This window comes from Emys orbicularis, chromosome 3 (genome assembly GCF_028017835.1).
Source record: "Emys orbicularis isolate rEmyOrb1 chromosome 3, rEmyOrb1.hap1, whole genome shotgun sequence".
Taxonomy (NCBI): Eukaryota; Metazoa; Chordata; order Testudines; family Emydidae; genus Emys; species Emys orbicularis.
This window is the reverse complement of record NC_088685.1, coordinates 178140442-178162338: the sequence shown is the minus strand read 5'-3', so window position 1 is coordinate 178162338 and position 21897 is coordinate 178140442. Positions and strand designations below refer to the sequence as shown.

Genomic DNA, 21897 nt, shown 5'->3' with positions numbered 1-21897 from the left:
GGTACTCACATTTTTTCCATTATCACTAGATGAGGAACAGGTTTTAGGGAGTTTCTGCTCTGGCTCTGAATAGTCTGTATCTGTTGAGTAGGCATCAGGGGGAATAGCATAGTCGCTTTCTGAGGTCATAGAAGACAAAGACACACCTGAGCGAAAAAGCAAAAAAGATTCCATGTATATATTTCTTGCCATTGTATTTTAGACATAAAAAATCAGGCATGGGTATGGAGGGAACAGCCGAGCTGGGAGTTGTTGACAAGCTAAAATATTAATAGCATTCCAGTGGGAATTAAATATTTTTGATGAGAATATCAAGCAGTGCAAGTAAATTCCTTAAAAGTAATATCAAAGTGTTTATTTAGGAATTTGGAAATGCTCCTGGCACATAAACATAAAGAATGCAAGGAGCAATGTGAAAAATGTCATGTTCAAGAACATGATTAAAAGCAATTTAATATTTACTGGTTGTAAAATATTCTTAAATTTCAACTTAACTGAACTCAAAGCAGAATGTATATTGGGATAAATTAAAATTCCTCATATGGTCTACAGTTTTCAGCTACTGGAAAATAATTATTTAAACAGACCATTGTAAGTCATCAACTTTGGAAGGCTTATTTGACTTTCAAGTGAAATCTGCAGCCACTGAAATTTACAGGGATCGATTCTTGGTTCCTCTGTGCAACTGCAGCAATGTAAAGGTCATTAGAATGCTGTAGAAACTCCCGGAGAAAACCTTACAGCATAAGTGGATTCCCAAATGATGTAGAATTGCTGCAAAAACATTATCCTTCCATCTCTACACCCCCAGCATTAGGGGCAAGCCAGAGCACTCCATACTTTAGCTATTCTCAGCTGGTGGAGAGCACCCAGGGAGCCATACCAGCCAGAGCACAAGTTAGAGCAGCCCTAAGGCTGCCAGGAGCCCATCATTAATGTCTTCACTTCCATAAATCAGGTTCATGTATATGACAATGTCTCTTTGTCACTCTCTAATCTTCAAAAACAGTGTTCTCTAGCTCCATCTCTCTCTGACAATGTGCATAAGAGAGTGATCCTCAGCACCCCAACAATCAAATTGAATTAAACCATGAAACGGGGATCCACAATATGAACAGGCTGTTAGTTATGAATTAAAACTAAAATTATTCCAAACAGGTGTGCAAACACTCCAGTAAGAAACAATATATAATACTGCCATATCCTGTTATCACTGCTTCATCTAAGAGCAAGATATCAGGAGAATCTTACTTTCAAAGGAACAAAATTCCAAAGGAAATAATTCAGTGATTCCATAAAACCTCCAATTGACTACACTTGCCCATAATTTCAACAGCCACAGATCAAATATTAATTTTCTACCCAAAACACATTGAAGCCCATATTCCTTACAATCAAATGGGACTACTTAATGACTTATGAATGAAGGAAAATATTTAGAATCTTGTTTAAAACACTTAAATGTTTATATATATAATCTTTTAAATGCCATCAGATTTAATTAGTTCTGTTAAATCACCACACTTAAGAGTTCTGCAGTAGATCACTAGCATTTCTGTACATCATATTACGTCTCTGTCTATTTTTTGGTGATCAAGTGTAGGCTCTTCATGCTAAACTATACATAATTTTTCTTTACTTCTTTTTCTTTATCATCTGGTCCTCTCAGGTAGTTGCCTGTATGGTAGATGAATTGCCCAAAGGTCTGTCATGTGGTTAGACTGTAGATGGGCTGTCTAGGTTGCCTTTCCCTGCCACTCTTATTTTCTTTGACTTGCAATGAATGTGGGGAATTTTTGTACTGAGTCAGTTATGAATAAGAGCCTGTGCAAATTTTTCCCTGCTAAAAAACTGTGTATTCAAATCCAGTTTCAGAATAAAAAAAAGTTTTAGCCCATGTCCACCTGCTTCTATGAAAAACCACATCCGATTTTTCCCATGAATGATTCACTAATATTAAAACAAACTCTTTGCTTATTCATCATAATGGAAAAAAACACTCATTTTCAAATGTGAAACAGTTTCCTTTTGAAAAGATTTACTTAAATCTACTGTTCAACTTTGAAGAGTTACTGTGTAACATTTGCACTGTAGCATTCTGTTTATTTTGTTTGATTAATTCCATATATTAGCTGATTTTACAAATAAAAATATTGTTTTTGTAACTTCCAGACCTGCAAATTCATCTGGGTTTTGAGAGTCAAGCTGGGCTCTTTCCTCCTAAAATAATATCAGTAATTATGATACTATAGGCCAGTATACCCTTAGTTTTACCTGCGCAATCCCACAATCTTCAAATTATGCATTATAAATAAGAACACATGTTAAAGGCTGTGAAGAAAGACTTCTGAATGTGAAACAATGCAGGGCTATCTTCTTGAGTCTCCAGAGAGACAGCATGAAACAATGGGCCAGATTCCACTATTGCCTACAATATTGTAAATCCACAGTGATTCTAATCCATTCAACTAAGTTAGATTGGTGTAGAAACTAGCGTGATAAGCAATTCAGGCCCAAAGCTTCAACGGGTATCAACTTAGCTATCAGCAAAGATAAATCTGGCAGGGAAGTGAGGGAAAGACTTTAAGCCCTTTTACACTAGTGAAATCCAACTACAGCATGGATTTGCACTGGCACAGCATAGGTGTAGCTATATAGGTCTAGCTACATCAGTGCAAGTAAGCCCTTAGACATCTTAGAGGGCAGTGGGCATGGTAGAAAAATTTGGTATGAGAGAAACAAACCCAGCCAGGGAGGGCTTCAATACTTGCCAGAATAGGAGCACTTTAACAGTTATATTCTGTTTCACCCTATTAGAGGTCCAACCAACGAAACCAAATTGGGGAGAAAGAATTAGGTTAAGGACAATTCTAGAAAACAAGAATGTTGTATACATTCTATGCAAGGCACATCATTATTGTGGAAACTTAACGGGGGCCTGTGGTTGGCACTCAAATTCTGTTAATCCATTGACTACATGTGCCTGAGTGTGACATAAGTGAAACTCTAGTTAGTTAGCCACTGACCTTGTCCAATCAGAGTTAGTAAATAACAATAATATTTTGATAACTGTAACACTATACTATCAGAGGATCTCAAAGCAATTTACCAACAGAAAAGAAAGCCTCACTTCACCCCTGTGAGGTAGGTAAGTGCTATTCCCTTTTTGCAGATGGAGAAAACACAAGCAAATGGAGGGTAATAGACACTTGTGTGCCAGGGACTAACTTCAGCTCAGCCTCTTCCTCTCTTTGCACAGGTCTCAGGGGACGCACTGTAAAACTGACTGCTTTAGAGGCAGAGAGGATGGAGAATGCCTTTAAGAAGGTGGGCTTCACACTCTGAGATCACAGAACTGAACTGAATTCCTCTGCTGTCTGATTAGGTTAAATTATTACTTTTGTGTTATAAACTTAAGGAAAAGATTTTGCTGACTCTCACTATATTTTTCTGCTGAGTTATTCCATCTAGTTACAGTCAAAAGTCACGGAAAATCCATGACAGGGCAGGGAACAGAACCCAGATCCCCTGACACCGCACCTTGTGCTTTAATCACAAAATCATCTTTCCCCTCAAATGACAAGAAGATACTACAGTAATGCCTTAGAAATACATATAAGTATTGGTAGTCATAAAAAGGAAAGCTGCCCATTCTCCTGCCAGTTTGCTTTGGTTTCAGCTTTGATATGTGAAAAGTATAACAAACGAGCTAGATCCATGTTCAAGGCATCCATATTTTCAAAAGGAGAAATCCATTGATATAAAGAATAAACATTGCACATGCTACAAAATCATATTAAGCGTCTCAAAATATTTGTTTTTATGGTTTCTGCCCACCTCGTTTCATGGCCCTGGGGCTACCTGGGCCACTTCTACTTCGAGAGTCTGATTCTGAGGTTCGTGAGCTGGATCGGGAGCTGTCTTCTTCCTCTGATCCCGAAGAGTCATCTAAGAATGGTCTGTTGCTTATTTGAGTTGCTTTCTACAGAAATTAACACACATTCTTTGAAACTTTATGCAAAATATACTACTTTATGGATGTATTTATTTTATTGGCTTTTAAAACAGCCTACTGCTGCAACAGGCACTATAGATGCCTACCATGCTAAAGATTTAATTGCAACAATTAAAACAAAGCAAAACCAAATCAAACCCCTACCACCAATGATATACATCACCCACAATAAAGGGTGGTATAAATACTAAAATTATTGGCACTAGCATTGTTGCCAGGAAATCTTACTAGGCCAACTACCACAAGAGATGTAAAACAAAAAAAAAACAAAAAAACGCAAATTAAACCAGCTTAAAAATACCTAAACTTTACCTTGTGCCCCAGTACCCACCAAACTTTCTCTCTGGTGCACCAACAAGAAAACATAAGTATGAGGATGAGTATATTTCACTTTACAAATAAAACTCAGAGGGTATGATTTAGCAGCCACCTATGGTCTAAGTTCTGCTTGAAGGTGTGCACTACTGCCTGTTGGAGAACCTGTGTTCCGGCAGACTGAGGTGGAGCCAGGTTGGCTAACTCAAAACTATGGTGAGGCTTCTCTATAGGCCCTCAATGAAATTAACACTGTGGGAATGTTCTGAGGCAGGGCTAAAAGTGAGACAGCCACTGATCCAACATTAAACATGCATGTACAAATGACTCCTGTTCTTGGCAGGAATCATTTGCACGGCAGGGTGTGTGTGGGGTCACTCCTTGACAGAATACAGAAACTCATTAATGCTTTTGCAGCATGTGTATCTGCTAGGGTTGCCAACTTTCTGACCGAACAAAACCAAACACGCTTGCCCCGCCCCTTCTCTGAGGCCCCCAGCCCGCTCACTCCATCCCCCCTCCCTCCATCGCTTGCTCTCCCCAACGTTCACTCGCTCATTTTCACCAGGCTGGGAAGGGTTGGGGAGGGTCCCTTTTCGACCAGGTGTTCAGTTGAAAACTGGACACCTGGCAACCCTAGTTCTGCCAGTTTCATCAGGAAAGGGTATTCTGCTCAATTACAATATTTGGCTCTGTATGACATGATCCTGTACATTCAATAGTTACACTGGCAAGTAATGGGCTTTGTGTAGGGGGCAATCAGTAGCAACAATCTGTAGCAATCAGCCCTCCTTGTCCCAGGTTATAAAATGCCAGCGGAGCCACTCCACAGATCCTACTGCAGCTTTTCATGGAGGGGGTGGGTTTGGCTCCCATTTACATCAGATCCACCAGTCACATAGCTCTGCCCTGCCACACCCCAAATTCCTCTGCAGGCTACAGCAGATAAAGCTCTCATGCAGCACAGCTCCATGGCATATGGAGGATAGGGATGGCCTTTATGGGCTCTTAGCATCTGCATTACCTCTGCACAGCACTGGAACTCTACTGGTTCCACTGCATTTAGATTGTACTGCAGTTCTTTCTTGGGCCCCAGGATTCGGCACATAAGTAGCTATATTCAGCTGAAACCCCCCAACACCTATCTATTACATCATTTCTGTTTAAAAACATACATCTCTTCAAATTACAAGAGGCTGCCATGAAACAAATAATGTTCTGATTAGATTCTGCAAGCTTCTGAAAACAAATAGCTTTGGCATTGACACAAAGATCCTTCTAGATCTAAACTTGTAATTACAGCATTGCACACAATGCAGCTCTTTCAATAATTAACAAGCCCTGGGAAAACCAGTAAGGGCCACAACAAAAATTGACACAGGCTTGTAACACTTTATAAGCAACAACAATTTATTTTCTGGACATCTGACATTTCCATTACTTCTGGGTTTTTTTATGGTCTCTAAACATGATCTTATGACAAATTTGGCAACGTGCCATCAAGCATAAAATGCCAAGTTCTTGAATGTGGAGCCTAACAATATGGCTTTTCACACAACTTTCTTTTAAACAACAATAAAATTACCCCTTTCAGAGTTGTGTAGACTGGAGTGGTCATGTTCTTGTATATCAAAGAAGTGTATAGTCCAGATATGGTATACGAAGTTATAGAAGCAGTACCTGAAATACATAGCATAAAACACATTTCTTTAAAATTACCCTTCAAAATTATTTAAAACATTTGGTTGGATTCTGATGTCACACCACTGTAGTTTTATTGTCTTCACTTCAGTTACTCCTAAATTATACTGGAGTAATGGGGTATGAGAAAATCATAATCAGGACCACTAGTCTTTTTGTAATGTAAGTACATTCTCTCTCTTTTGATGTCTGGTTATATAATCTTCACCAAGAATTCCAAAGAAAGTTATAGGGAATTAAGGACTATAATGAATTTGTACTTAAGAGGCAAGTATTCAAGAATAGGTGATAGAAATAATGGAAAGGTTAAATCTGTTTTACCATATCTTAAAGAAAAAATCCAAAGAAATCTTCAGAGGCATATTTTAGAGGCACCTGGGACAACTGGCCCCTTATAAATTACAGTAAGCAGAGGATTTTGGCTGTTGGTACAAAGACCCACTTACTTTTGTTAAAAGAGTCCATGTTGAAAGCTTCAGACATTCGTAAACCTGACTTGGCTACAGCATAAATTCTGCTTTCCTAACATAAAAGCAGAGATGTTTTACTGTAGATATTAGGAAATGAAAGGTATTTCTTCCTCAAACCTCCCCTTTGCCCTCACACTGCTACAAATATGTGATATAGCAGAGTTATCAATGGAGGCTAAAATGTGACATTGTCTACACCACTCACCAGACCAGTGCTTTCTTTCAACCTTTTCCCATACAACTCTTTCCTGTGTACTAGGGAGTTCTTTGTTTTGAATACTAAAATCAGTTCCTCAAAGAGTAACTGGGAGAGGACATTCTATACTAGAAGACTAGATGTTATCTACAAAGGGAGGCTATGGAAGTAGCTTTTCACCAAAAGCTTTTCAAACTATGGTAGCAAAAACCCATAATGAAAAACTTCACATGCACAAACTGTTAAAGTAACATTAAAGTATAGTTCATCTCTGACCTAACCTCACAGCACCAACAGGCCAGGTACTTGTATTACCCTATGATTTCAGATTCTGCACTAGGTGGGCATAACAAGGTAAATCATTGGCAAAAGAAGACTTTACATTCTCAGCCTGGAAGGAGCTGGCTCAGAACTAAATAATTTTAAGGAGAGGTTTAAAACAAAGTATTAAAGTCTGACCCCTTGTGTCATGATGTAAAATTTGTATATTAATTCTCTTACATTTTAAAACATTTTTTTTAAAATATCTCACTGGAAGTGTAAAATTCTTCTGTAATCAGTGAATTACTACTACTACAGATTAAGAAATTTCTCTGAACAACTGACGGGACTAACAACTTCTTTAAATATGGTCTGTTGTGCCAATCTATATTTACAATTCTTTAATTCACAAATTATTGGCCTGGATTGTATTGCCTAGTTTTTAGAGCAAAGGACTTGGAACCAGGACTCCTAGGTTATACAGTCATAAAAAAAAGTCAGTGGTTACAGTCATTATCTAACTGGGTGTGCACAAATGAACACATGAAAATTAGATATGACTTTTTCAAAAATTGGTTCTCTACATACAAAAAAATGGCTATGTATTTTTATATGGCATTTTCAAAGCAAAGAGCTCCTCAGCCCATGAATAGGAGAATGGCTGTTGAATGTATGCCATTTAAATATTTCACTGATAAGATTTACTCCGTATTCTTCTGCAAAAGAAAAGATACAAGATCCTAGAATAGGTGTTAAAATTGAACTTGATTCTGAGGAGCTGATAATCTCAGTTGGTGTTCAACCAACAAAACATATTCCCACCATAGACACAGGGAATGAGAAAGGTACAGGAGAGAAAAGTGTAATAAAAGCAACAAAATGAGTTAATTTAAATCAGTAAGAAATATTTAATTATATTTACCCAGGAGGGGAATCGATGCAGAGGAGGAGTAGGGGGTTTGTTGCTAATTGCCTTCCTTGTTATATCACTGGACTCCTGGTCTTCTGCACTCTGTGCCTCAAAAGAGTCATAGGTAAATGCTCCATCATAATCAATCTCCATTTTCTCTAAAATGTCAGTATTTTCCCCATCCACCAGGTCGATGTCTGTTTCCTGAGGTCTCAAGGGCCGTATCATGCTTATAGCATTTCTATTTCTATCAAACATTCTGTCAGAACTCAGCTGGGGTTGGCTTAAGTGCTTTTTTGCCAATGCTACACTTATACTAAAAACGTTGGGAGTCCGCAACTTTGGAGGTGGCAAATTTGATGGAGAATTTGATTGTGTCACACACTGAGAATCTGTTGAAGATGTCACGACTGGATGCTTAGGTATTAGAGCAGGGGTTAAAATTGGACTTGGGGTATTTGCTTCACTGGATGAGGATGAATAATCTAATCTCTGAGACTGAAATTTCTTATTCAGTTCATCTGAAGAGCTATCTTGGTCTTTTCTACGTAAGGCCTCAGAATTGCTCTTTCCAAGTGGATTGTTCTGACTTTTCCGCTGAGATCCTTGCTGCCAGGAATACAGCTTTTTGTGCTCGGATCTCTGAACTGCAAAACTCTCCTCTTCAAATAAAGAACTACTATCGTCAGATGCTGTCAAATACATTTCACTCCCAATTCTGCTGTATCTTGTGCTTTCTTCAGATGTCTGACTTGAAAGGGTAGATGCACGCCTGGATTTTGGTCTTTTATTACCTCCTTCATCCTCATCTGAGCTCCAGTCACTTCCTGTAATGCATGAGTTCTTTGATATACTACTATCTATATCTTTTGATGAATAGCTTGTTCTTGTATTTTTATTTTGTTCTGATCCACAGGAGCTTTGTTGTAATGACCTCTGACCTTTATTGCTCTCATGTGCAAGAGCAGCAAGAGATGTTTGCTGGATTTTTTTCTCTAGAAAAGAAATACATGAATTTGACAAAATTACTTTTAATAAATTTAGCTGTTAAAGCAATTTATAATCAGAACTGCAAGTTTAATGTAGTTAAAGTTAAGTTCATTTAATTTTTGGTGGATGTTGTAAAAACAAACCTGAAGGAAAATACTACACATATTCTGGAATGTCAATAGGGATAGTTATGAACATATACTTGAAAGAAAGTAGAAATGGCATTTACCAAGGAACTGTAACAGAAACCATTCTTATATTTAGTGGTCTATCCAAAAAACTAAGGATAATAATGATGAATAGAACAAGAAGGGAGAGCGAGATGTGCCAAACTTTAAAAGAAACCAGATATGCAAAAAATTTTATGCTGAAGAGGACACATGCACTTACCCACATTAATAAATCTTAAAGATTATAAAGCTTTTCAAATGTAGGAAAGAAAAAGTGTGAAGATTAGATTAAGAATCAAAATATTCTGAGTTTCTATGTTATAGTTAGAAATCCCTTCTGCATGCCACTGTTTCACTCCCAGGGCTGAACACTTAAGACCCACTGATGTCTCAAGGAAAATGTTTAGGAAAAGACATTCTGTTCAGATATAACTCTGCTTGTATTGTCTGTAACTCTTTCCCCCATTTTTGTTATTACATTAAAACATGATCATTTAGAGTTAGTGTATAGCACTGTTGTCTAGTGGTTAGAACAGGATACTTGGACTCTGGTGAATAGGTTCTGTTTCTGACCCTGCCACTTAAAACTTTGTCCTTCAGTTTCCTCATCTGTAAAAATGAGATACGTATCCACTTTTGTAATGAGCTTTAGGATCCTTGAATGACAGGGTCCATAGAAATATTATCTGTCCCAACTGCTCATTTCCTATTTGGAACAGGACAATTAGCAGCTGTAAAGTAAATTTGATGTCACAAGCAATGTTTTAAGACTTCAAATGGGGAATAAGAAGTAGGAGTAACCATCCTATTTTCTCAGGGAGTCACGGTCTCCCTGCTGCTACAAAGAGGAAATAAACTACACTGTGTCTATATCTGTCACAGTGTACTCACCCCAACGTGTCGGCATAACTATACCACTGGGCAGGCACATTGCGGTGGGGAGAGGGTGCAGAATGGATTCAAGCTGGTGCAGTTGCAGAAAATGGTGGTAAAGTGCACAGGCACAGGGAAGGGGGTGTCTTATGCTACTGCTTCTTTGTGCTAGTATTCAGGGCAAGCCATTATCTCACCCATTTTAATTACAATATACTGAGTTTATCTTGCTGAGCTTGGGTTTAAAATTGACATTAGGATAGCAGTGCTAACATATAGAAAACAAATGGAAAAAGTGAATGCAAAAACTTAGAGTGAATATTTAATTTAGCTCATTCCTTCATGAACTTTAAAAAGAAATCTCTTGAAGTTAGACCCTAATCTTGCAGTTGAAACCAAAGGGGTGGAGCCCTGCACCTGTGCAAAGCCCAGAGACTTGTGAAATTCTGCAAAGTCATAAAGGTCTGCCACAGCAGATCAAATTGTAAGACTGAGGCCTTAATACTGTTAGATGTTCTCCCTACCTAGAGTATGTTAATTAAGAGTTTAGGCTGAAATTGAAGTCTTAAATCAAGTAATATGTATCAATTGAAAAACAGATTGAACATATATTTAGATGGATTTCATTATTTTTTCTTGTCAACTAACAGCTCTGAGTATATCCCCTCATTACAGTTAATTTTACAACCTCTTTTGCACTATATGGCTGCATCTTGTTTTCTGATATTATTGAAATTAATGAACACTATAGAATAAATTGGGATAATCTAATCCAAGGCCCAAAAGCAACCTCCTCTTCTAAAGGTTACAGCAGTGATCCATTAGCGTATGCTCACAGCAAAATATTTAAGCAATATACTAATTCTACATCAGAAGATTTCTAATAATACAGACTGTCTTGCGAGAGAGATGAGTGTGAAACAAAGGCTACACAGTGTCCTTTTTGAAGTCCTTTTGTCCTATTTTGAAGAAGACTATTCTTGAACATAGCTATGTTTAAAGCAATTTTAATTTTCCACTAATTTCTTCCAGAATAAAATTAGATCAGGGATAAATACCTAATATGTTATTACCGTCGCTTAATTCTGATTCTTTACATGATGATTTGCTTATTTCATCAAATTTAATAGCTTGCTGAGGACTTCTTGCTCTGTTCAAAAAGCATCCAAAAGTCAAACTGCTTAGTCGCTGGCCTTCCCCAGGTTTATGTGTTGAAGGGACACATTTCTTCCCCATAATTTCTGCAAGTGTAATAATTCATAAATTTAGTGTTAACAGGTTATGACGGCATATGCTAATAGGTTTTACTCTTACACAGTCTTAAGTATATTATCATTTTTAAAAACCGTAATAAAACTAAATATTTTGATATTAGAAATAAAAACCTTCTTGAAATCCTCTCTATACCAAACTCACAAACTAAATTTCCACTTACTAAAGAAACATGATTCTCCTTCTAGAAAGAAAAGAGGGGAGAAAAACGATTTCTTTTAAAAAGTTTACAACAGAAAGATGTATTTTGGGAGAGAGAGAGTAAAAAAGATAGTGACAATAAAGTCACAGCAGAATAACCTTGGGTATTATGTTTGCAGTTCAGCCTACATATCAATCCAGTATACACCCAAACACGATAAAAGCAGACCAACTTTAAACATGCAAGGATTTAAATGTGTTCCATATTTCTTCAGATTTTCGAAGGATAATTGAGAAGGATAGGTCTAAAATAAAAATTAGGCTCAACCTAATGACACTCTCTAAAAATAAGTGGGGTAACTCTCTTCTAGAAAAGGAAAATGTTCACTAATCAGAGCCAGGAAACTCTTTGTGACAAAAAACTATAGACTGATAGCTTTAAAAAAAATGTGGTAACTCCTACTCTAAACACAAAAAGAGTAAAAAGAGAGAACTGTCAAGATCTTTGTGATAGAGTCCTCCCAAAATGGCTGGATAAAAAGGCAGAATTGGATTAGATGTCCTATGGTACAAAATATAGCCACAATACTAGTAATTTAGGGAAAACACATAGTGGATCTTCCGGATCACCGGGGGATCAAGAGCACAATTAAGGAAGACAAGGACATTATTAAGAAGCTACATGGTTTCTTTGCATCTGTTTTTACCACACAGGATGATACCTACCCCAGACCTGCTCTTTTCTGGTAATAAAGACAAAATACTATCAGACACTGAGATGTTAGAAGAGGTGCTGGAACAAATTGATCATTTAAAAAAAATAAATTACAAGGCCTGAATGGTATACATCTATGAGTACTGAAGGAGCTGAAGTATGAAGTGGCCGAGGTGCTAGCAAAAATGTGTAATCTCATTTAAAAACAACTACTCTACTAGAAAACTGGAATATTTTAAAAAGCTCTATGGGTGATCTGGGAAAATACAGACCAGTAAGCCTTACATTATTACCTGGTAAATGGGTTGAAACTATAATTAAAAATAGAAGAAAACATCTGAAAGATCATGATCATTGATATGATAGGATCTAACCGGAATGGTTTCTGCAAAGAGAAATTGTGTCTCACTGATCTCCTAGAGCAGGGGTGGGGAACCTACGGCCCAGGGGTCAGATCCGGCCCGCTGCTTATTTCATCCAGCCCCCGGTAAGTCTCCACGCCGTGGGCCGGAAGCCCCAAGCCTCGGCGGAGGGGCAATCAAGGAAGCTCCGCACGCTGCCCCCGCCCCCAGCGCCAGCTCTGCAGCTCCCATCGGCCGGGAACCACGGCCAATGGGAGCTGCAGGGGTGGCGCCTGTGGGTGTGGGCCATGCACACTGTGCAGAGCCCCCTGGCCCCTCCGCCTAGGGGACGGACATGGCGGCCACTTCTGGGAGTAGTGTGGAGCCCTGGCAGGCAGGGAGCCAGCTTTAGCCCCGCTGTGCCGCTGACCGGGAGCCGCCTGAGGTAAGCGCTGCCTGGCCGGAGTCCGCACCCTGAATTTCCTGCCCCAGGTCAGAACCCCCTCCTGCACACAAACTTCCTCCCAGAGCCCACACCCCGCATCCACTCCCGCACCCCAACCCCCTGCCCCAGCCGAGCCCCCTCCTGCACCCAACTCCCTCCCAGAGCCTGGACCCCGAACCTTCTCCCACACTCAACTCCCAGCCCTGAGCCCACTCCTGCACTTCAAACCCCTGAGCCCCCTCCTGCACCCTGAATCCCTTATTTCTGGCCCCACCCTGGAGCCTAGGGGAAGCCCCAAGCCTCTGCGCCCCCACATGGGGCTGGAGCCACGAGTGCCAGCTCATCCCGCTCTGGGGGGAAGCCTCGAGCCTCCATGACCCCCACCAGGGCTGTGTGGCCTGCGACTGATTTTTTTTTCTGTGAGTCAGTGGCCCCTGATAGAAAAAAGGTTCCCCACCCCTGTCTTAGAGATCAGTAAAGTAGTGGATAAAGGAGAACCAGTTAACATAATTTATTTAGACTTTCTAAAGGTCTTTTACAATGTGCTTCACAAGACACTACTAAAGAAGCTAAGTAGTCAGTGGTTGAAAGGCAAAATATTGTCATGGATCCAAAACTAGTTAAGAGACAGAAAATTAAGGGCTGGAATAAACAGTCAGTTTTCATCATGGTAAAATGTTAACCGCTGGATGCCTCTAGGTTCCATGCTAGGTTGTGAGTTATCTAATATATTAATTAATCATCTGGAAAGGGAGTTGAGTAGTAAACTAGCAACATTTGCACATGACAAAGTTACTTAGGTTAGTCAAGTCCAGGGAGGACTGTGAGGAAGCTCGGTGAGTAGGTGAGACTTACAGAAGGGTAGGTGAACTGGCAACATGATGGCAAATAAAATTCAGTGTTGACAAATGCAAAGTAATACACATTGGAGGAAAAAATTTAAATACTCAGAGATCTTACAGGGTTCTTAGTTAATTGTATCAACTCAGGAAAGGGACCTGGGTGTCACTGTAGACAACTCAATGTGTGCAGCTGCGGTTAAAAAAAAGAAGCTGATCAGAACTCTGATCCTCAGCATGGCATAGACTGGTGGGCCAGTTCAACAATGATATCCACCTATCCTTTAATGTTTCAAAGTCTACAAATCATACAATTAAACAAGTCAAAGGGAGGACATGAAACAATCCAACCCAATCAGATTATTTGAGAATTTATTTAATTTAAGAAAATATTCATACATTCAGAAACAAATGACTATTTATAAAGGTCCAAATACTTCTTGCCTTACTCATTCACATGTAGTCCCAGCAAAGTCTAAAGTCAAATGGTCCATGGGACAAATTCCCATTGAAATCAAAGTATTCCATGAGACTACTCAGATGCATAAAGTGAGCAGGATTTACTCCCATGCATTACTATATAAAACTTAGAGCAAATTTCAAAGGACATGTGCTATTTACCTTGCAGTTTAGACTGCATTGTTCTCATCTCTTCATTTTGGTTTTGGTTGATCAAGCGAAGGTTCTGATTTTCTACCTCTAACTGAAAGGATATAAATTTAAGCTCCTCCATTAGTGAAACAATTTTTCAAGTCATTACATTGTGAGGGAAGACACAATTTTCTTGCCATTTCCTTTTGAGCTAAATAAGAGCAGCAGCAGGGCTAATCTTAATTGAGGCCTAATATTATGGATTTGTTCATTCAGAATAGTATGCGTTTTCTATGATAAACATTCTTCCCACTTTTGTACTTTAAGTATATAGCCATTTAACTAGCTTTATGTGTATACAGAGATGTCAATATATAATAATTCACATATCAGGTACTAAAATATTTCACTTTATGCTAGATTGGCTTTTTACTTTTAATGGCAATTCAAAATGCATTAAACATGAGGGTAGGAGCAAATGCTGGGTGCCAAAAATGGCAGCCTGTGGCCCCAGAGGACCTTTTATTACCCCAAGTGAGAGGCAAGGAGTGACAATGAGTCCCCCTTGTGTCCTCCAAACTAAGGAATAGCGAGTTCTAAGCAGAGACCGTGCAACCCCAAAGCCACCCAACACTCACATGAGCACTTTGTGCAATTGAAGGGGGAAGAGGGAGGCAAAGCACCTGTCCCTAAGAAGCCCAGGAATGGCCATCCCCCAGGCTGGCCTAATCGAATTCCCTTTTCTCTCATGCCTCCACTGAGACAGGGAATTTTGAGGTTTTTTTCCTTTTAGGCCTAATAAATACAGCACCACAGGAAAATGGTAGACATTTTTCACTGAGATCTCTCTCCTTGTATGACACAGAAACTCTGGCCTGTTACACTATGTGTTCACTGTACGGTAAATATCATGGGAGACGTCTCATACCTCATGGAGCTTGACTGTCACCCATTCTTTTATTTTAGCTGCTTTTTCTTCTATGATTTTTGCCTCTTGTATTCTGATTTGCTTCTGAAATAGTAAGACAAAATATATTTTCCAATGTGTATTCCATCCCATCTAAGGAGCATCTTATAATGCAAATTCTGTAGATTACTTCTAGCTATGTTTCATCTCAGTCTCTTTGCCACTAGCATACAAGAGTTGGTAAATTCTTTGAACAAACCCTTCATGGGATTTTTCACATAGGCTGCTGTCCTACTAGGTAAAGTGAAAATCTCTCTCAAAGGGAGACCTGGAGGAGGAGGAAGAAGAAAAATGTTTCTCCAGAGTACATCCTACTTACCAATCAAATGTTCTTATAAAGGAAACCCCATCTCAATTTGAGAATCTCATTCCTCTGACCCACCACAACTGGAAAAAAAAAATCTTCCAGTAGACAACTCCATCTCAGCCCCACCTCCTGCAGGAAAAGTCAGTTGAGTTTGCTCCTCAGTCCAGACTCGTAATTTAACATGTGATGTATTACCTTTACAGCATCAGGCCATTTATCAATAATCAGATAATGAGAAAGAGTTTTAAACTTATCTCTCTTATACCATTCTTTACTTTTTTATACACACAATTAAGAATAACATGCCTTTTGGTCACTGAATTATTCCTAACCTGTTCTTCAAGTTGTTGCTCCAAGTTTTGTATAATGTCATCTTTCTCCTGTACCAGAGTCTCCAGATCTTGACACCTCTTATACAACCTGGTCTCCGATTCGCTAGTCTGAACATTAGCTGCTTTTAATTTCTCTTCCATAATCTGCACCTGTTCAGCAGGTGAAACACAACACCCTAAGTAACTTTAATCATTTAATCATAAAAGTCATAATAAAATTTACCATACATTAAAGGCTCAACCCAGTGCTGCGAAGTGCTAAAATAGATCAGAGATGAGAGCATTTTGTAGATCATACTTGATCTTTAGTCAATAGTACTGCAAGGGCACTGCTAACACATAGAGGTTTTGTTAACATCAGTTCTAACTTCTGCTTCCATAACAAATAAAACTATTAGAGATAGTAAAAGGGGAAGAATATGATGACTATCTTGGGAACACTTACCTCCGTCATCTGACTGTTATGAGGCTTAATAAATAAAGGTCTGTGAAGTCTTTTGAAAGTCTTGATATTTTATTAAAATTATGACTCTTATAAAAATCTTGCTCATAGTCAATGAATGCATTCTGATCCAAGTCACCAAGATCCTGAATGAGAAAACACTCAGAACATGTTTAAATCCATTCCAAATCAAGAAAGCACTAACCATGTGCTTAGAGTTACACATAAACTGAGATGCTTTCTTGAACTAAGGCCAGAGACCATAGCCAGGATTTTTGTCTAATTTTCAGGGTTATTGCTTAAACGGTTCTTGGATTATATGCTCTTTTAGGCGTAGAGACTGTCTTCCTCTGTTTCTGTAAACACCTGGCACAATGTGGCCGCATTTTTGATTGAGGCCTTTGGGTGCTTCTGTGGCATAAAAAATATTAATGCTAAATTCACTCAAATATCAAAATGGGAAAGAAATAATTGTGGTATATATAGCCTTTTAAGGCTTGACTACAGAGCATAGTACAGGACCTATCTTTGCTCCACAGAAAACATTCCTGAGTCAGATGTTTAGTGTTTATACTAATTTATAAACAAAGAGAAACAATTTACAAACCCCAACTGCAGAACATGCCCACTTTCAGCAGATCACTGTGTTCAGCCTTGAAATGCTCTTCCCACTGCTCATATAAACATAATTCAAATTCTAGCATGTGAGAGAAGAGCTGAACTTGGGCAACAGACACTTTTCACCAAAGAAAATGAAACCATAAATCCTTTCAGCACTGTTAAAGAGAAAAGACAGCACTCACTATCAATGAATCACTAATATATATGTACAGACAGACTAGCAAAGACCAGGAAACAGTGATTCATGCTGCTCCCAATTAACAATTCCTGTGTGCTTTTAAACTGATTTTTTTTTTAAATCAGTAAAGCAAATTGGGAGATTCATTAGTGGAGTATAACAAATTGAAGCTGAGAACATACAGCTTCTGTGCAAACCAAGGGCTTGGTCTTGCAATGCAATGGAATACCCTCAACTCCCACTAAGTTCAATGGACGTTGATGGTCTCAGCAAAGCTGACAGGAAGTGGCTTCACCTTGTAGCTCAGACTCCTACTATTTTGTTTGAGGAGATCTATGCATGTATTTGAATTACTGCAACAATGAATGCATGCATTCCATATGAAGTGATTTTTTTATGCTTTTACACTTTATATTATGAATGATTTCATTTAATTTTTGATGCACATTCTTATACAGCATTGTTTGGGTATCCATCAGGGACACTGGTTTTAGTCAATAAAACATCTTCATTTTGGGACAGCAAAGACAACCTAAATTTAATATGTGTGGACTACTTAATCCCATGGACTACCAAAACTTTAAAAGAGGGCTCAATTGGAGAATTCTCCTATTTAGTGATGGTACTTTTACTTGAGAATATGGCTCTAAGGCACAAATATGTTAATTTTATATTTTTATGGTTTTGCTACTGTCAGGACTGTTTTCTCTCCCTTTTGTTTACATGTTAGTTTTACATTTGCATCACTTATCAAAAGCTAGAAAAAGATACAGAAGAAAAATACTATACAAACAAAGAGATTCAAGACATGCACTTAATATTTGTTTTGATAGGTATGACTATATGTTAAGACAGACCCATAACTGGGTGGCAAACCAAGATGTTACAACATCTGTTAGGAAACATCTACAATAGGACATATAGTAATATTGCTGAGTCACCTTTGCTAACATTGCTCTAATACACCATCCAACAATAGCTATCAGACATACTGTACTTCTTCAATTTAAATGTACCTGCTGAAAAGCTCTCTCTGCTTGACGATCTGCATCAATAACTTGTCTCTCAAGTTGTTGCATCTGTATATACATATAAAACAGCATGTCATAAAATGTGCCCTCCTTTTATAAGCTGCCACCAAAAGCTCCATAATGTAAGATAATTTCATATCCTATTTAGAACAAAAAATCTAATATGACCTAAAAAAATAAAACAAGTAAAAGTTAGGACAAGTTGCATTTGAGACTGGGGAAATAATCAATACATGAGGATGATATCAAAATATTATTGAGGTTCTGCTAAAGTAGGGAAATTCAGTAAAAATTATCTTTATAATAGACCCTTGTGGCTAACTTCTGTACCATAATGGCTCTTCCCTGCTACCATGTAGGATAAATGGTTTTGATAGTTACCCTTAGACCATTAGCTCTTTTCTGTTCTTGATGCCCAACCCTGCAAAGTGCTGAGCTCTCTTAGCTCCTATTGACATTAATAAGAGTCGAGGGTACTTCGCACACTGCAGAATCAGGTCCCTAGTTCCTAGTAAAGTTGAAAACTCAGTCCTCCAGAAGGACTGTACTGGATGCAACATTCAAGCATCTATGCAACATTTAAACACCATCTGACCGAGGGAGCAAAATGGACACCAGAAAAATCTGTGACCTACTACAAGATAGTAGTCAGGTACTGCAAAGAAAAGTCTATTAATAACTGTGCTGAAATATTATTTTTGCTAGAATCCTTCTAGCATTGTTTTCCTGATATAGGAATTTTTTTTCTGAGAACCAATTTATAAAAACAGGCTAGAGAGTACCTGGGAAGACAAATACTTTTCAGCATGGTTTCAGGAGCTTGCTTCTGCAGAAATATTAAACTATTATTCCACACTGGTTGTCACTAGGACAGATGTGAGCCACATGTGGACATGGACTAAAGGTCACGCATTGATCACATAAACCACTGTTCCTATATCATAGGTCACAGTCAAATATTTATGAGAATAATACCCAACCTCAGAATTATGACTTGAAAAGACTCGTATACAAGTGCTAAATATTTGAAGAAGGGTTTATTCTTCCTACAGACAATGTCACTGTGTCTTGCTGGTACTCTACTTCTCTCATTTTCCAGATTCTTGGCTTTTTCAGATGTCAATCCATACTACCAGTAACAGTTTTGTGTAGTTTCAGTACTTCACCCAGACAAGAACACACAGTTGTCACTTGCTGTCAATCAAAAGACAGGGAAATGAGAGAAGAGAAAGTTGGTACTAAACAAAGAAAAGCTGTCATTAACCTCTTAATATCTCTCCATTTTAATAATATGGAAACCTAAACGTCACACAACAGTATGTAATTTGAATCAAGGATTATAAACATAGTACAGTGCAAATAACCATCACTGTGCTCCCCCATAGGCTCTTTTGAAGGAACAGGATTAAGGAAATGATAGTTCTATTCATGCACTAAACATTTAGACAGAGAGGTGAGGAGTTAAATACCCATTTGGAACAAATTGTGTTCCTTTTTGTTTGTGTAATTAAAACCAAAACCCTGTTTGTCATTAATCTTGAGTTTTTTATCACTGGGTTTTAAGTTTTATAATTTTGTATCCTAAATTTACTTTTCAGAGTTGTGGTTTTAGATTGTCTATTGAAGTATGAGATTAGGTTACAAAGCTTGCTTTAATAGGGCTGTTTAACATTTGCTTTTTTAGTAAATTTGTAGCGAGGATTAATTTGTATGTTTGAGTATACTGATAGCTAACATCATGCACTACACTAACCCTAAATTGATGACACACATTACATTGCATAGTAATGAACATGGAATAAACATCTAATTAACATTCTATGGCAGTATGATAGAAAAATCTTTTAAGTATTCATAATGTGGCTTTACTGTAGATGAGTGGCAAACTGTCCAGAGTTTTCAACAACCCAAATAACTTGTAAACATAGGTGGAATGCCAGTGTCAGTGTTTTGTGAACCACTAATAGATATACCATAAGTAGAGGTTCCAATTTGAGCTTTAAACTAATTTTTACCAGAAAGAACCAGCCAAAAAGACGACACACATACCTACTAATTTATATATGGAAATAAAACCTGGAAGTTTTGCTTGCCAGTCCCAATCACGCATCTCAACTGTCCTTCATTACAAGGAAATACCTCATTAAATGACATCCATGCCACACAAACCTGGCATGATCTCCAGGGCCGGCTCCAGGCACCAGCGAAGGAAGCAGGTGCTTGGGGTGGCCAATGGAAAGGGGTGGCACGTCCAGGTCTTTGGCGGCAATTCGGCAGTAGGTCCCCCAGTCCCTCTCTTCCTCTTAGAGCTGCCGCTGAAGTGCCGCCGAAGAGGAAGAGAGGGAGCGAAGGACCCGCCGCTGAATTGCTGCCGAAGAATGAAGCGGCACGATTGAGCTCCCTCCGAAGTGCCGCCGATCGGCTTTATTTTTTATTTTTTTATTTTTTTTATTTTTCGCTTCACCGTTTGGGGCGGTAAAAAAGCTGGAGCCGGCCCTGATGATCTCACTTTATCCTTTTGTAAATTATTCCTATCACAAATGCAAATTCATGTGATGTCATAAGAAATGTTTGTGATCAAACTAATCCCACATCATTTTGAGCTTCCTGTTTTATTATTTTTGTATCCCAGCTTGAGTTTGTGTCCTACATTTGGAAGTTGGCAGGAACATATCAAATCAACATAACAGATTTTCTATGTCCTCTTCCTTCATAGGATAGCTACAGCTGGGGAAGAAGGAGCCAACATTTCACAACAAGTTGAGCTGTCTGATCACTTAGCCAGCCTTTGGCTTACCACCATTCCTGTCTAGGAAACTGACAGACCAGAACAAACACATTGCATATAGTCTAAGCTTCAAATCCCCTAAATCATACTGAGCTTTGCAGGTTCAAATTTATTTCTTGAAGAAACTCCCACTCAACTTCTCAGAAAATAAAAGGCCTCAAGCCCTGTAAACAAAACACAGCCTCCTTAGCCAATGTCTAATAATGGTAACATTATGCAAACAGCTAGACAATAGCACTGCTCTTCTGCACAGCACTTTGAGTTTTGTACAATACCATGAAATATAGGAATTATTCCCACACCTCCATGCTGTTTCCAAGCATCTGTAACACTATGCAGTGCTGGCGAGAGGACTATAAATACCTAGACAGAAGTTAGTGACATGAATAACATTACTTGAATAAAAGCTTTAGGTGTTGTTAAACTAAAAATAACCTGAGGGAAATGACCTGACAAACAAATTTACCGAGCAAAATAGTTTTGAAAGGGTTAAGAATGTAATACTGTGATTAATATTTGCTTTTTGTAGAGCTGACTGAAGAAAATATGTTAAGTAGTTTTGCATGAGCTCACAATATGGATAAGTCAGCCAGCTTTCTGGCAGCAGCTACACTTTGTTCTTGTAATTTGGGAACTTTCTGAAGACTCCCAAATGTATGTTTGGCTGCTCCTGTGAAATAATATAACAATATATTCTGTACTTGCTGAATAATATACCATAGTAACCAAACTTTAGTAGTTGTTCTATTATATGGAACTGGCTAATGTTTCAATAGTTAAGGGCCAGATACCATTTCCTCAACATATCCTGTTTTTTTTTCCTTCGGGATTTATTGATTTAGGTTTATTTTAGAGTATCTATCCCAAACTTCAGGCATTCATATAACAATTGCAATAATAGTAATATAATAGGTACAATACAAATGCAAAAATTCAAAGTTCACACAAATAATCTGCTCCAATCCAGAATACTGCTTGTCCAAAAA

The 21897-nt window shown here is 38.3% G+C and overlaps 1 protein-coding gene across 1 annotated transcript in view; it reads right to left on the bottom strand.

Annotated features, from left to right (window-relative positions):
• PLEKHH2 (pleckstrin homology, MyTH4 and FERM domain containing H2) overlaps nucleotides 1-21897 on the bottom strand; it is a 111647-nt gene that overhangs the window by 57883 nt on the left and 31867 nt on the right. The window contains exons 2-11 of the mRNA XM_065401584.1: nucleotides 18109-18171; nucleotides 15852-16001; nucleotides 15174-15257; nucleotides 14276-14357; nucleotides 10960-11142; nucleotides 7881-8863; nucleotides 6478-6553; nucleotides 5916-6010; nucleotides 3838-3982; nucleotides 10-146 (exon numbers count right to left, since the gene is read on the bottom strand). Coding sequence (XP_065257656.1) covers nucleotides 10-146; nucleotides 3838-3982; nucleotides 5916-6010; nucleotides 6478-6553; nucleotides 7881-8863; nucleotides 10960-11142; nucleotides 14276-14357; nucleotides 15174-15257; nucleotides 15852-16001; nucleotides 18109-18171 — 1998 coding nt within the window. The remainder of the gene's footprint in view (nucleotides 1-9; nucleotides 147-3837; nucleotides 3983-5915; nucleotides 6011-6477; nucleotides 6554-7880; nucleotides 8864-10959; nucleotides 11143-14275; nucleotides 14358-15173; nucleotides 15258-15851; nucleotides 16002-18108; nucleotides 18172-21897) is intronic.